Source organism: Mugil cephalus, chromosome 12 (genome assembly GCF_022458985.1).
Source record: "Mugil cephalus isolate CIBA_MC_2020 chromosome 12, CIBA_Mcephalus_1.1, whole genome shotgun sequence".
In the NCBI taxonomy this organism is placed as follows: Eukaryota; Metazoa; Chordata; class Actinopteri; order Mugiliformes; family Mugilidae; genus Mugil; species Mugil cephalus.
Window position 1 is genome coordinate 11,316,648 of NC_061781.1, and position 13,921 is coordinate 11,330,568.

Below are 13,921 nucleotides of genomic sequence, written 5' to 3' on the forward strand. Positions count from 1 at the left end.
TGTAAGTCAGAAAGATGTCACAGTGCGGCACGTCAACTCCACAGAGGTGCCGGCTACAACAAGTGTTAAGTCTAACGTGTCAATATTTGTGCGTTTTCCCTCATCAGGATCTCCACTGTTGAATCATTTAAATGATTAAATGAAAAGTCGAGAAGGTGGCTGTGGCTCATTTAGGATATTCAATAATGGATTCAGAAATATGAAATATTTAGTAGAGGAACAGTGGGGAAGCACAAACCCCACGCCAACACCAGAGGACAAACAAAACAGTTGGATGAGTCTATGACACCAAGGGAAAACCCACACTGGGAGCAGGAAGAATGTGGAAGGAAGGGAAGTCTAAGTAAATATAATGACAAGAAAAACAAAAAGTCAAGAGTTATTTCAAGTAAAAGCAATACTGTGGTTTTACTGCAGAGGAAGAGGAGGTCGTGGTGGTGAAAAATCTTTTTGTGCAGTATGATGCATTCTCCAGTCAATGAACAGTGTCTGACTCCATTATATTAAACCGTGTGATTTCCTCCCATGGGACACATAATTTTTGTTTATTCAGAAAGGAAGAAGTGATGGTGGAGAGAGGAGAGTCGTGGTGAAAGACGGCCGTCTTGGCTCATTGACAAGAAAGCAATAACTTTCACCAGCACCTTTATCGCTTCCCGGACATCATTTTGTTTATCCCAGCAGAGCGGCAGCAAGCTCTGAATGAACACTTATTAAGACTGTTTGAGGAGGAAGTATGAAAAAAAAAGAAGAAGAAGAAGAAAGGAGAAAAAAAAAGGTCAGTTAATTGTGAGGAATCACACACCCGGGCTTAATATGTAATCAACATGAGGATAATTTGATACACGTATTCACTGAAGAGAAATATTTCAAGACTGCAATTCCTTTGCACAGCGTTATAAGACATCCATCTAAAACGCTAAATATACTCCAGGAAAATGCTTGTAAAAGCTAATTGCTCTTTTGTTATTTGTCCATCTTGTTTCTCATGGTGTGCAGTTTATGATGCTGTAAGGGTCTCCAAGCCCAGAGGCAACAGCGCTATAGAATCGTTAGCATTGTACTTGTCAAAGCTAATTGTCTTAATGACAAAACCCGCAGTGCTGAGGCACCTCACAGCTCTGCCATACAGCTATTTCAGAGGGGGGGCTCTCCCTAATCAAGATAACAGTCTACTGCCTCCTGAATGCTTGTCTGTGGTAATATAATCAGGGGCTAGCGATTCACATACGTTTGCACATTGTTACAACTGTACAAGGCGGATACACATTCTCAGAGAGCAGGTGAAGGAGATAATATGTAAAGGCTGTGTCTAATTTAAAAGTCATCATTGTGTTTTACAACATTAAAGCCACTGACAGGTGATGTTAATACCATTGACCATATTGTGACATAGCAATGTTCAGCTGAGAAACCTCTGGACCTGGCATTCATCTTCTTAGACATGTACCACCTGCCCATGATGGAAGCAGCACTGGAACAAGCTTGATCCTCAGAGCCCCCTCCTCAACCCACAGGACCCAAAGACCCCCTCTAACAACATCCTGTTGCCAGACACCACAGGACACCCTCAGAAGGTCCACGTCCATTTTCTGATGAGTCAGAACTGTTTTGCAGGCACAAGGTAGACCTACCCAGTATTAGGAAAGTGGTTATAATTTTATGCTTGATAGTATACATTACATACATAAAATTATTCATCAGAGCTCATCTTCTAGTCATGCATAGGGCGTCTTTAAAAACTACTCTAACAAATATGAGAAAGAAGAAGAACTTTGATAACTGTGAAAAATATAGCAAAACTTTGTTGACTGAGGGAGTTTAAGTTTCTATGTGGAAAATAACACACTTCAAACTCACATGACTATTGACACGTGGGGACCACCCTTGTAATACTGCATTCCTGGCCATGTCTCCCTTACCTGCACTGCCAGTCAAAAGTTCGGGCACACCTTCACATTGAATTGAATGAGAAGGTGTGTCCAAGCCTATGACCGGTAGTGTAGTCCAGACGATACTGGTATTCCCCACTGCATCCCCTCAGGGAGAATAAAGTGAAAGGCAGGGGAAGCAGGGAAACAGCTAAGATCATTGTTAAGCTACCCAGTGTGAAATACAAGAAGAAACCTTCCGCATGGGTCCATGACAAAACTGCAAACACAGCCACCCACATGGAAGGCCTAGCATTATTTCCTTCAGCTCGGCCGAGACACTTCAAGCTGTAAGGCCAGTCATGGTTGGTCTTGTATGCTTGTCAGCAGCACTTGGTGTGTTAGTGCTGTAATGGCTTTCACATTGCTACCTCCAACAGGAGCTCCTGATGGTAAAATTCCTTCCTAACTATCTGTGTGTATACATCCCCATAGGTTTTTTTAGTACACGACTTTGAAGACTGTGCCAAATGCCATGAGGGCATTTAGAGGGGAGAACATACTGGACTTTGTGTACACTACCACGGCCCAGGAGGCATTGAAGGCAGTCCTCCTCCATCCCCGCTTTGGTCACTCTGACTGATATCTATAATGTTGACCAGCCACTACTTAAGTGGTTTCCCCAGGGCCACAAGTAAATGGGTCATAGTCTGGCCAGAAGGATCCACTTCAGCTTTACAAGATTGCTTTGAACACACAGATTGGAGAAGTAGGCTGGATGCCAGATGCTATCATCATGCAATCCACCACAGGATTAGAAGCCATGGACAACAAAAGAGGTGCTACTAAGGGCCATCGATGCCGACCTCTGATCAAGAAACAAGGCATCTCCAGTCAGCAGGAGTTGATCTTTCATGTGGAGACAGGAGAACTGAACGGGGGATATTTAGGAGAAAAAAAACTACTACACTATTCCATGCACACCTTAAAGCATTCATCAGTGCACAAAGAAAAAATGACTCATCCATTGCCTAATGAGTTAGTTCACGGTGTGGCTGCTGCTGATGTGTGGAAGACTTGACCCACAGAAAGCTGCAGGAACCGATAACATTCCCAATCGCCTGTTCAGAGAGTGTTCAGCACAACTGACAAACTTCTTTAACATCTCGCTTAGCCAACCAACTGTCCCCATATTCAAAGGCACGGCCACCATCCGAGCGCCAAGCGCTGTCCTATCACCCTGTGGTATTAGAGCTTGTCAAAAGTCACATCACAGCCAAGTTGCTCATCTCACTAGATCCCACTCGTTTTGCATGCAGGCCCATCTGATCCCCAGAGGATGCCATTTCCACCGCCAACATTGTTCTTAGATTTTGGTTCAGCTTTTCTTTCGTTCACCATTCACACCACCGTTACAAATAAGCTGGTAGAAAAAGTCTTTGGCCTCCCCGTCAACACCTACTGGACTCAAGATAATAACTCCAATTTTAAATTTAAGAGTGTACAGGCAAGAGATGAAAGAGGTAGTTATTGGACACTACAGAGTAGTCTCTGTACAGATGAAGCAAAATAAATAATTGTTGCATTACGTTTGCTGACGTCCATTCAACAGAACATCTCTCAGAAGAATCTACATGGAGGGAAACTGAAGCGAGATGGGCCAGATTTAGTCGATTGACTCATCAATTGCTGTTGAGAATTTTCCAAACGGGAAGAAGTGGTCCATGGGAAACAGGGAAGCAGGCTCAGCATGGGAGTATTACACAGTGAAAGAGGAAAGAGCTCAATATGAGTCTGACTATAAACATGGTGGATAGTGAGGTTTTTTTTTTTTTTTTGCGAGCTACTAGATCACGCCGAACCAGTCTACGTTATGGCACAATAGTACAAAACAAAAAGAAATTAATAGCTCAAATGAAAAGCAGTGTAGCAAAAAAGGAAAACAGACAAGAGGCTATTGTGACTGACAGGTGGGCTCTGTTATATGAGTTACATCACAGTTACATGGACTACATCGAAAATGGCATCTGACAAGCTCTGTGTATGAGCTCATTTATATAAAAATGCTGCAGTACTACAAAAAACATTCAGTGTCTGACCACGGGAACTATGATGTTTAATACAGTGAGGATTCGGTGAAGCCGCAGCAACACAGATTAGAGCAATTCAACCGCAGGCCCACTTTTTCAAAAAGACGAGACACTCAGATCCTCCTCCAGACTGTTACACCAGATATCACTCAGTAACAGACAACATGCTTTCTTGTTGCACTTTTGCAGGTTGATACGTCGCAGCACCATAACACGGCAGTGTTTTCCCGCGGTTGAAAGTCAAATGATGGTTTCGATTTGGTACTTTAATGGGCATTGCTTTAGAATTAGATGCTGCTCAGTGACGTGAAGTATCTGAGGCTTAAAAACAAATCAGCAGTTTAGTTTTGTGATCCATTTTAAAATGATGGTATGGAAAGTCAATATTGGTGTTTTTTTTTTCAAGAAAATGCAATGAGTAATTCATAAAATAAATACATAAATATGAAGCTTTTCATGCACATTCCACCTACGACACATCAGATGGTAGAACAGGTAGTAAGGAGGTACCTGTCCATATAATGTACTGTTTGAACATTGCTAACAGAAGGAGAAATGTATGCTGAATGAAACTGATCTTATCTCTGAAGGGGGGGGAAACCAGGCTCATCTTCATTTTTTATGCCACCTTCTCTCCTCTGTCAGTGAGCGTTTTTGTGCGGGAAATGCAAAAATATCACAGAGCTCACAGGTTCATGTCCGACCGAGAGTCACGTCCGCAACACCCCAGTGCACACAGCAAATTACACCATGGAGCCACTTAGATAAGGGGGTGCGGGCTCACAAGCAAAGGTTAACAGTGCTTACGTTGTGGTGATTACACCCCGAGTCACAACAGTGAGAAAACCACTTATGCAAAATAGTGCAAGTTAAGAAGAAAGAGCACAAAGGGAAAGGAGGCAAAGGATTGGAAGTGGAAGGGCGGGCGCGGCGGTGTGGAGCTGTCCTCTCACGCAGCTCATTTGAAAGCTAGTGCGATGCCGGCTGTGACCCCAGGGTCACAGAGGCAGGTTGGTTGCCTCCGTCAGGAGTCACGTTCTCTTGACAGCTCAGGGAGATGACAAGCTGAGCTGACACAGATGTCTGACTACACGGCCACTGGTTTATGCCCCATCACCTGCTGCTCAAACTGCCATCAGGAGAGGGGAAGCATGCAAAAAATAAAATACAAAATTCTCAGAAGGCCAACTTTATTTAAATCATTGCACTTAGCATCTCCATTGTGTATTCAGATTTGCTTCAGCTGCATAAGATCTTTGAAATGCATTCAGGGGCATATATACGCGTGGGGCCACCACTTAAAAGGCACACCACAGATTTTGCTGTGTACTTTACACTTAGAGCTCACAATCGCAGATGAACGCTTGATTTACTAAGACGGCGGATAATTACGCAGTAATGACTGCGACCGCTTGCCAATCGCATTTTGCCAGAGTTTAAAACCGTTCTATCTTCCACGCTTTGCACCTTTTGCACACTCAGCCATCCTGATTTGATGGTTTCTCATGCTTTGGAACATGATATTGTTTTCTGCGTCCTCTTGTTGTCTCACTGTTACAATTGTATACAAATCGTCTGTAATTCACATCAGTGGAAAAAAAAAAAAAATATATTCTTCACACATCAGATATTCATTGTTTTACTTCCAAGCCTGAACTACCTTGTTTGCTCTCTAAATAAAGTGCTTTTCTTGGCAGAATGGCGTGCTTGGAATCTCATTTAGATAATGCTGGCGTGTGTGTGGCGCAGCGTGAGCGCGAGCGGCATAACGAGTAAATAGGAAAACTACTACTATACTACTACATTCATCTCTGCAGTTAATTGCGGGCTTTTATCACCTTGTATATCACATATAAAGAGCAATTATAGCAGTATTTGTAGACGTATGAGTGGTAGAGGTAAAACTTCAACCTGAAAGTATTATTTCAAGAGAGATTTATTGTTTTATGAGGCTTCATAACTAATAAATAGCGCTCAAAAATATTTCAAAGGTAACATTTGGAGAGGGAGTCAGAATCAGACATCAGCTTCCTTTCTGGCGGCACCGCCAAACGTACGTCCAGAAGGATGACAGTGTACACGCAGCTCAAAAGTGGCGGTGGCATAGGGGAGCGGGCGGATTAACGATGCGCACCACATGTTCTGGATCTTTTCTTCATGGTGCGTGAAGGGAGAGCTGGGACTGAGGGACTCAAGGCTAGGAGCTCCCCGAGGGAGAAGCAGCAGAGAGAAAGAGGAGATTGAAAGACTCATACGATATTCATCTTATGCTGCGATGTCTGTCCTTGGTGTGGACAGTCTCAAGGGGGAGGAGGGTGAGATAGACTTGAGTACACAGACACAGACACACACACACAAGCGTCACATATATGAGCAGTATATATAGCATAGGAGTCAAAAGAAAATGGCGTGCATTTATGTAACAATTTAGATGCATATGCATATTCGTATCATATACTGACCTGTGATCTCCCGAACTGTGCGGAATACGTTGAGTTTTTCTGGATCCAAAGCTTCAATGTTATGATAGACGTCTCTGTGAACAGGAAAGAAAGCTGAACTGTACAAATTGTCCTTTCTTTTTTGACACAGAGCATGTATTTAAGAGTAGTGCATTGCACCACATTTTTTTTTAAAAATATATTCAAACCACGCCCTTTTCTTAAACCCTTATCCTGTTGCCTCCGTCTAAGTGTTTTCTACGGATAAGCTAAGAAGAACAACATGCTTCCTTGTCATGAGGCAAAAAAGACCGTTAAGAGGCTCCAAGAGAAAGTAATATTTTTACTTCTGCCTCATCCAAAGTGCACCCCACAGAGCAAAGAACAGACTTATAACAAGGTCCAGGAAGAGGGACTCCGGGAGTGAAAGAGGTTCATACCACTTCTTGTTCACAAAAAGCTTAACCCTTACACAGGACACAGAACGGACAAACAATTGCACAACTACACAAAATTCAGTTCTCAGGCCTCACCCTTTGATTCCGGTGATGAGGAACACCAGGTTGCCATTGATTTTGGTACAGTTGACGAACTTGTCAATGTTGCTGGAGTCCACTGTCTGAGCCGCCTGTAGGCTGGCTGTGCCTATTCCATCACATGCTGCAGAACACGCAGAGAAACAGCGGAAAGCATTGGTTTGATTAAATGTTCCTAACGCAGCCTGCAGGCAAAATAAATGAATGAATGAATAAATGTAGATTCAAGGTGTTAGTGTATTTTACAGTGTCAGTGTGCAACTTTCAATTACCATTTTAATGTTATTTAAAATTCATGTCCTCGATACTGTTAGTGTTTAAAAAGGGGACACATTTCTTGTATTTATCATATGCAGCATATTTGCATATTTCAGCTAAGCAGATAGAATTAGAATTTATGTAATATGATTGACCCTTCACATGCCACACACTTCTGATCTTTTTGCTAAATAAATGAGAATATTATGGATAAATATTCCAACACTCTATCTGTAGTTACGTTTTTTATTTTTTTTTTTTATTTGTGGTTTTACCCTTTGGGCAGATGTCAGTACAGGGGATGCACATCTTGATGCGGTTCTCCTCCACCTCCATCTTGTTACTGGGGCACGCTCTCACACAGGAGCTGTGGTCCACCACAAAGTTATCTGGAAAACAATTCACCGTAAATGTCAAATACAGATGGCTGCTGTTTTTCACGCAGGAACATACAGTACAATAAGTGGGAGTGGAGTGTAGGCAATCACATAAAAACAAAAAAGTGCTGAAAGTCACTTTGGTTCACTTTGCCAGGGACTTGCATTAGAGGATAAAACCATCAGTTTTATATTAGGCACATCATAATATTAACGAACCGGAGAATATAGTATAATAATCAGGTTACTATAAGCTACATCAAAACTTCATATGTGAAATTAGGTGTGAAGAAGAATTAACCTTTGACCTAACAATAAGTCTGATCAGCAAGCCAGAAGCACAAGTAGGTACTGTACCTTATGTCTGTCTTATAGTTATACTACATCCAAGTCTCCTTTCCCTCCCTGCTGGCTGTCCTTTTACTGAACAGCGTGGGGTGTCCGCAATTAGCTGTGGAGCTTGGTGAGCGGTTAGATGAGTAGGGCCACAGAACAGCGCCATAATACCACAACTAACAATGGTGCACAGCAGTGAGAGGGAGATGTGGCGCCGATGCAGACAAAAACCACCTGCTTCACTACCTGTGCAAACCTTGTGAACACCAGCGTCGCGACCTCAGGTTGGATAGGAAGATGTAGACCTGAATGACTGATACATACAAGGCTAAGATGTGTGTTGAATGAATGAAGAACTGCTACCAAAAAGGGATTTGGTCGTGGGTTGTGTGGCCGGTGAGGTCTACACAAACATCCTCTACATTCTAGCTGCTGTTCAGGGTTTCATGGCTGAATACTGAATATGTACATGTTTTGTCCACGTTTGGATGTGTTCTTACGCCAACAGAGTGCAAACTCAATTGGTTCCAATTTACTAAATAAGGGGTCTTCAACGTCTTTTAGGTCAAGGACCCCCAGACTGATGAAGATCTTAAGTAGGCTCCCTCTACTACTATATGTGTTCTATATTTAACTCGGCCTAGTGCTATTTATAAATATACATTATTATCATTTTGCATTTTTAATTTTAAACACAGCTAAAAGTAGTAGGAGCAGTGAAGCCATTTTGGCCTTAGTAGCTGGCTGATGGGAGCATGCTGCACTGTTAGCATCTCTTCTGCTAATATTGCGGCATGCATCTGGATTTCACCTGGGGACTGAATGGACTCTCGGCCAATTGTGGGGAGCCTTATGATTGGCTCAGCAGCAATGGGTTGGGTCCTACTATGTGTGAGAGGCCCATATTGACAGATCTGGTGTGGCGCTCTGTGTGAAATGGTGCGCTGTGGAGATAGCTCCTGTATTAACATTTTCTGCCTTCATTTATACCCTAATGTGTTAATGTGTTTTCAAAGAAATGTAAATTTGTGGGGGAAAATTAAAAAATGTCTAATCAACCAGATATTTTATGACCCCCCTTGCAGACCCCCAGTTGAAGACAAATACTAAATCAAAGGGACTGAATGCAACCTAATGAGGCATGACATTGGATTTTAAATATTTCTTTATAAGTTAATTTGCATGATTAGCATGAATTAGCATGTTTAGCTATTTTTCCTCAGATATATTACCCCTGAGCTTTACAGTAGGTAATAACAAAGGCAGATGTCACTGGCAAGACACCGAAGAAGACGATGACACTCGTGTCTGCCCAAATGACATTTGCCAAAACATTTGGCGAGTCACCTGTTTCTGACAAGATTTCTGACAAACTAATTAAATAGCACTCGTATCTATCACAATCAAGGCATCAATTTGGGAAAATAATGGAAATGTGTTGACAGCACCAACTGTGATTCATCTGTAAATTTGGTGGTCTTGTAATTTTTTTTATACGTACCCTGCTTTTTCATAATGGTTAATGTGCAGAAATGTAAAAAACTCTCCTCTCCCAAATCTCGAGACATGGTATTGGGGCCCAGTGAATGGCCCTACATTCCAGCAAACTCACATGTGATACATCAACTTCATACAGAGCGACAGCGTTGTGATTTCGAAGACAGCAACACACATTTGTACTTCTATATTTGTGAGAACCAATGATTACATAATGCATTCCCTAGCCCTTTACCCTGACGTTAATTAAATGTCAATCCCTAACTTAACCTAGCCCGATTCTAACTCCAATCTCGACACCAAGTCTTAATCCTTAAACAGCTCTATACTAAAGCGAGGAATGTCCTCACTTTTCAAAATCTCCTTGTTCCTGAAGCCTGAAACTCAAAGTGGTTCTCAGAAAAATAGGCATTCTGGAGCTCAGTCGCACACATGCAGGTTATCTGAGGAAACAAGCTGTATTTATATTAGCAGTATTTGCATTGAAAAAGGATCCACCATCAGTAATGAGAAGGTTATGAGATGCTTAAAGAGTAAATGCAATTCAAGCTCCTGCAGTATGTAATTGCTGTTCTTGTTCGTGGCAATGCGTTGATTTGCACGAGAAGGTAAAACAGGAAGAAGTGGTTGCGTTTATCTGCCAGGTTCCAATGCAAATGAGGCATTTAAAGGACATAACTGCTCTCGCCGCTGTCTCCACACTGTGAATGCTTGTGTATGTGGCGTGATAATCAGTCTATGAATGCAGGTGTTGGCATGCGAGTGCATCTGTTGTGATGTCTAAGTATTATCCTGGCATTGCAAATAGGAATATGGTTTATTTTGACAGATGTGCATCAAATAAGGTTTTCTGACTGCGCGCTGTCATGTCTCTTTAGTTGTTTTCTCTAGCTCCTATATAGTTCTCAGCGCTGGTGCGTGCAACCGAATGTCTTTTCTAAATTTATTTTCCATGGGAATAATATTTACACCTAAATGTGACAAGGAAGTCAATTAACAGACAACTAATAAAGACATTATCTCTTTTGTTCTTACAAAACTAGCCATGGACGAACCATGACCAAACCAAACCAAAGTGCTGTGGTTGGTTGTAGGGACTGCCCATTTGCATGCAGGGGTATTTATTTTATTCTTCACTATTATTGATCCTTCACTGTTGCGTCTTTCATGTGGGTCTTTAACTTATCAGGTATTCATCTTTCATTATATTTAAGGATACGACCACGTAAATGTATGTATGTATGGATGCACATCTGTCAGTATTTTAGCTTTCAAAGTAAAACAAAAATCCTTTGTGATGGTGTCCGTACGTTAACCTTGCTATCTATAATTGACACAATGCACCTGCAACACATCGTCTCATGAGCAGAGCAGGCTTTTGGGCTATGCCGATCATTGAGGGAGTTGATTTAGGAAAGCAATTTTGTGTATGTGATTTTGTGTATGTGTGCGTGTTTGTCCAGGTGGCAACACTTACGAGGACACTTTTTGACACAGAAGGCTCCATAGGTATACTTTGCTCTGGGGTTGTGCTCCAGCTGGAAGGTGGTAGGGTTGTAAACAAATGGCTGGGGGCACTGGGTCACACATGCCCCGCTGTCATTGAAGTTGGTGCAGGCCTGCGAAGACACACAGAAAGAAGTATTTCGATTTTGAACTAAAGGGTCACTTCATCCAAACACAAACCTGATTTTCTCACTTATCTTTTGTGCTTCTGCAGCACACACACAGCGCAGGCCCTAGGATTCACTGGATTTTGTCTATATGGGTAATTGTGTGTCTTTACAGATGTACTCCATACTAGATAGCACACTATATACTCTAAAACCTGTGCTCAACCATGTCGAGAAGATGCAAATAACATTTCTACACTGGATTCAAATTAACTTATTGAATGAATTATTGTTCCTGTGCCCAGAGGTGACATTGCTGAAAGAAGCAGATGAAGAATAATATGCATGTGGAAAACTGTGGCTATACATGGAAATTCTGTTTACATGGAAACACAACCAACGGGTCTTAAAACCAATGTGTCGACCTGCAAGGGTACCGCAAGCATTTTACCTGAAAACTGTGCGACCTTAAACTGTGAAGATGAATATAAAGGTATTCCTTTCCTCACCACAAGCTGACTATTTACCACTGGAGACATCGTAATAAGAACCGTGACCGATAATTCCTGAAATTTACATTTTTCAAAGTAAACAAAAGAGCTTGTCTTTGCTCTTTGTGCCTTTTCCCCCCTCTCCCCGAAAAAGACGCCAAACAGAAATCCCCAAACTGAGATATGTAGTGAACCACAGATTTTATGCATTTCTCATTGCACAGCCTAACGAATTTAATAAGAGTCAATCAAGGCTGTTGCTCTCTCAATTGAAGCGTTGCTAACAATTATTTTCAGATTTATTTATTCTCGACTCTTATGAAAACATCAAGTGTCAGGGGAGATTACAACTGACAGTAACAGAGAGGGTGTGAACATTGGTAATAACATAGTTTTGGAATCATTACAGTTTAGAATGCACTTTAAAACACGTCAGTACATTCAAAGTGTTGAGCATCCAAAAACCGAAAAAAGAAAAAAAAATCTACAAGTACAGAGCTTTCCTTTCTGTAGTCAGTCAGAGTGATGGCAGAAGCAAGTTTAACATGCACAGTGGAGAAGATAAAATGGATAAATCTCATGGAGAAGAGCCAGGATGTAGGGTTGCCTGGTGACGTCTATATTTAACAATGGCACTCATGTCGGGAAGAAATGGGAATCAAATGTCATCTGAAGATATTTGCCATACATGTGGCATTTCAAGGCGGAAAACTGAGAAACCCTTTCACGGAGGTAGCCTTAATCAAAGCAAGAAAAAGAAAAGTAAAATAAGACTGACTAGTGAAGAGACTGAAAATGTAACGCACATGGTGATCAGGATTTTTGTTGTTTTTTTTCTGGGCTACCACATCTAACATTTACAGCACCAGGGGCGTTCACAGTTCACAGTTCGCTTCCTCTTTTCCAGAATTATGTAAAGTGAATGCATTGTGTGTGTGTGTTCACTTACAAAGCAGTCTGTGTCCTTTGGGCCATAGCAGCCACCTGCACACTCACGGTGGCAGCAGTCACTAACGTAGGGGCCGAAGCACCGGCCGTCGCACTGCTCCGCACACACCGTCTTAGTTACTGTAGAGGGACAGACGTGGAAAAGGGAGACACAAACAAACAATGCATCAAATTGACTTATGAACCGCACACCGAGATAAAATTATGCCTGTCTAATCAGTGCGGGTGGCCGGCAGCAACATCTGTACGGTATTTACAGCTCCTCTAAATTCTCATCTGAGTTCATCAAAACCACATATGTATTGTTTTTCTGCATAAAAATAGTCTGTTTATGCTTTAAAATAGCTTAGATGCGACTCTACACCTTTGCCTCATTAAGTATGCATCTATCAATATGCAACTGGGTTCCCGCTTCTATGCCCGCCCACACCCATGCGGCTCGCCTCCATCTCCAGCACACCTGGTCACCTTAGATTCTGAGACGTAAAAATCACTCCACGATACGATGCAGAGTGATCCTGAAGACAAAAAATAAGAAGGGCAAATTGTACAGGTTCAGCAACAAGCCGACGTAATTGAAAGGTTGGTGTATTTTGTGTATTTATGTTGTGCTACAGCAGCTATCGAGAGGCTCGGCTCGGCTCGGCTGATCGACAGACCTTGGCAAAAACCAAAATGTGATGTCAGGAATAAAATCTTTGAGCATTGAGGCATCTTGCACACCATAACTACTGAAAGCCCCACCCCTGACTTTGACAGGATTGGTTAATTGGGTTTGTTACATCTGAAACCCGGGCTGTCATTGGGAAAGTGGAGCAGGCCAAGCAACAATGTTGTTTGCTGCTCATTCTACTCACATTTTCTAGCATGTGAAAAGAAGCATATGGAAATGTTAACATGGTTAAAAACTCGACTTGCATTTGAAGGAGTCTTTAAACAACCAAAGAGCAAGAGCAGGTCTTTGAAAAAAGTTTAAGGGAAAAATGTGCAAGGATTCGGAATGAATAATGAAAAATATATCCACGATTCGTACAGGGCTGCAGAGTGGATTTAGAGCACAGATTACATCTAAATGTAATGTCCAACCATATTCTTTCACAATAAGGATACAAGTCACAAGTGTCATTGTCTAACACCTGAACTTGTATCTTGTATCGCTTGGAATAATGCATGCATGTTTGTTGTGCGTATCTGTGTGTGGTGAGTTCCGCTGACAGCGGAAGCTCTTTTTCCTCCCCCCACCCACTACCTATCTTCAATCACATCTTCGTCTCCCTGCGCGCTCCCCTGAGGGTCTCTGGCTGGATGTGACAGTGACATAGCGATTCCTATCCATGTCGGTGCGCTACCTTCACAGTGAACATCTGTCCACCCTTTCCTCATATGCTCGTCGTAGTCATATGGGCTGCCGTATGCCCGCGCGCCTCTCTTTCTGACAGCCATATGTAAATGTACATAGAACA

General features: G+C 42.1%; 1 protein-coding gene across 1 annotated transcript in view; it reads right to left on the reverse strand.

The window, feature by feature from the left end:
* Window positions 1–13,921, reverse strand: part of LOC125017431 (receptor tyrosine-protein kinase erbB-4-like) — a 292,157-nt gene that overhangs the window by 81,520 nt on the left and 196,716 nt on the right. The window contains exons 6-10 of the mRNA XM_047600584.1: window positions 12,460–12,578; window positions 10,884–11,025; window positions 7,472–7,585; window positions 6,936–7,062; window positions 6,424–6,497 (exon numbers count right to left, since the gene is read on the reverse strand). Of these exons, the coding sequence (XP_047456540.1) occupies window positions 6,424–6,497; window positions 6,936–7,062; window positions 7,472–7,585; window positions 10,884–11,025; window positions 12,460–12,578 (576 nt within the window). The remainder of the gene's footprint in view (window positions 1–6,423; window positions 6,498–6,935; window positions 7,063–7,471; window positions 7,586–10,883; window positions 11,026–12,459; window positions 12,579–13,921) is intronic.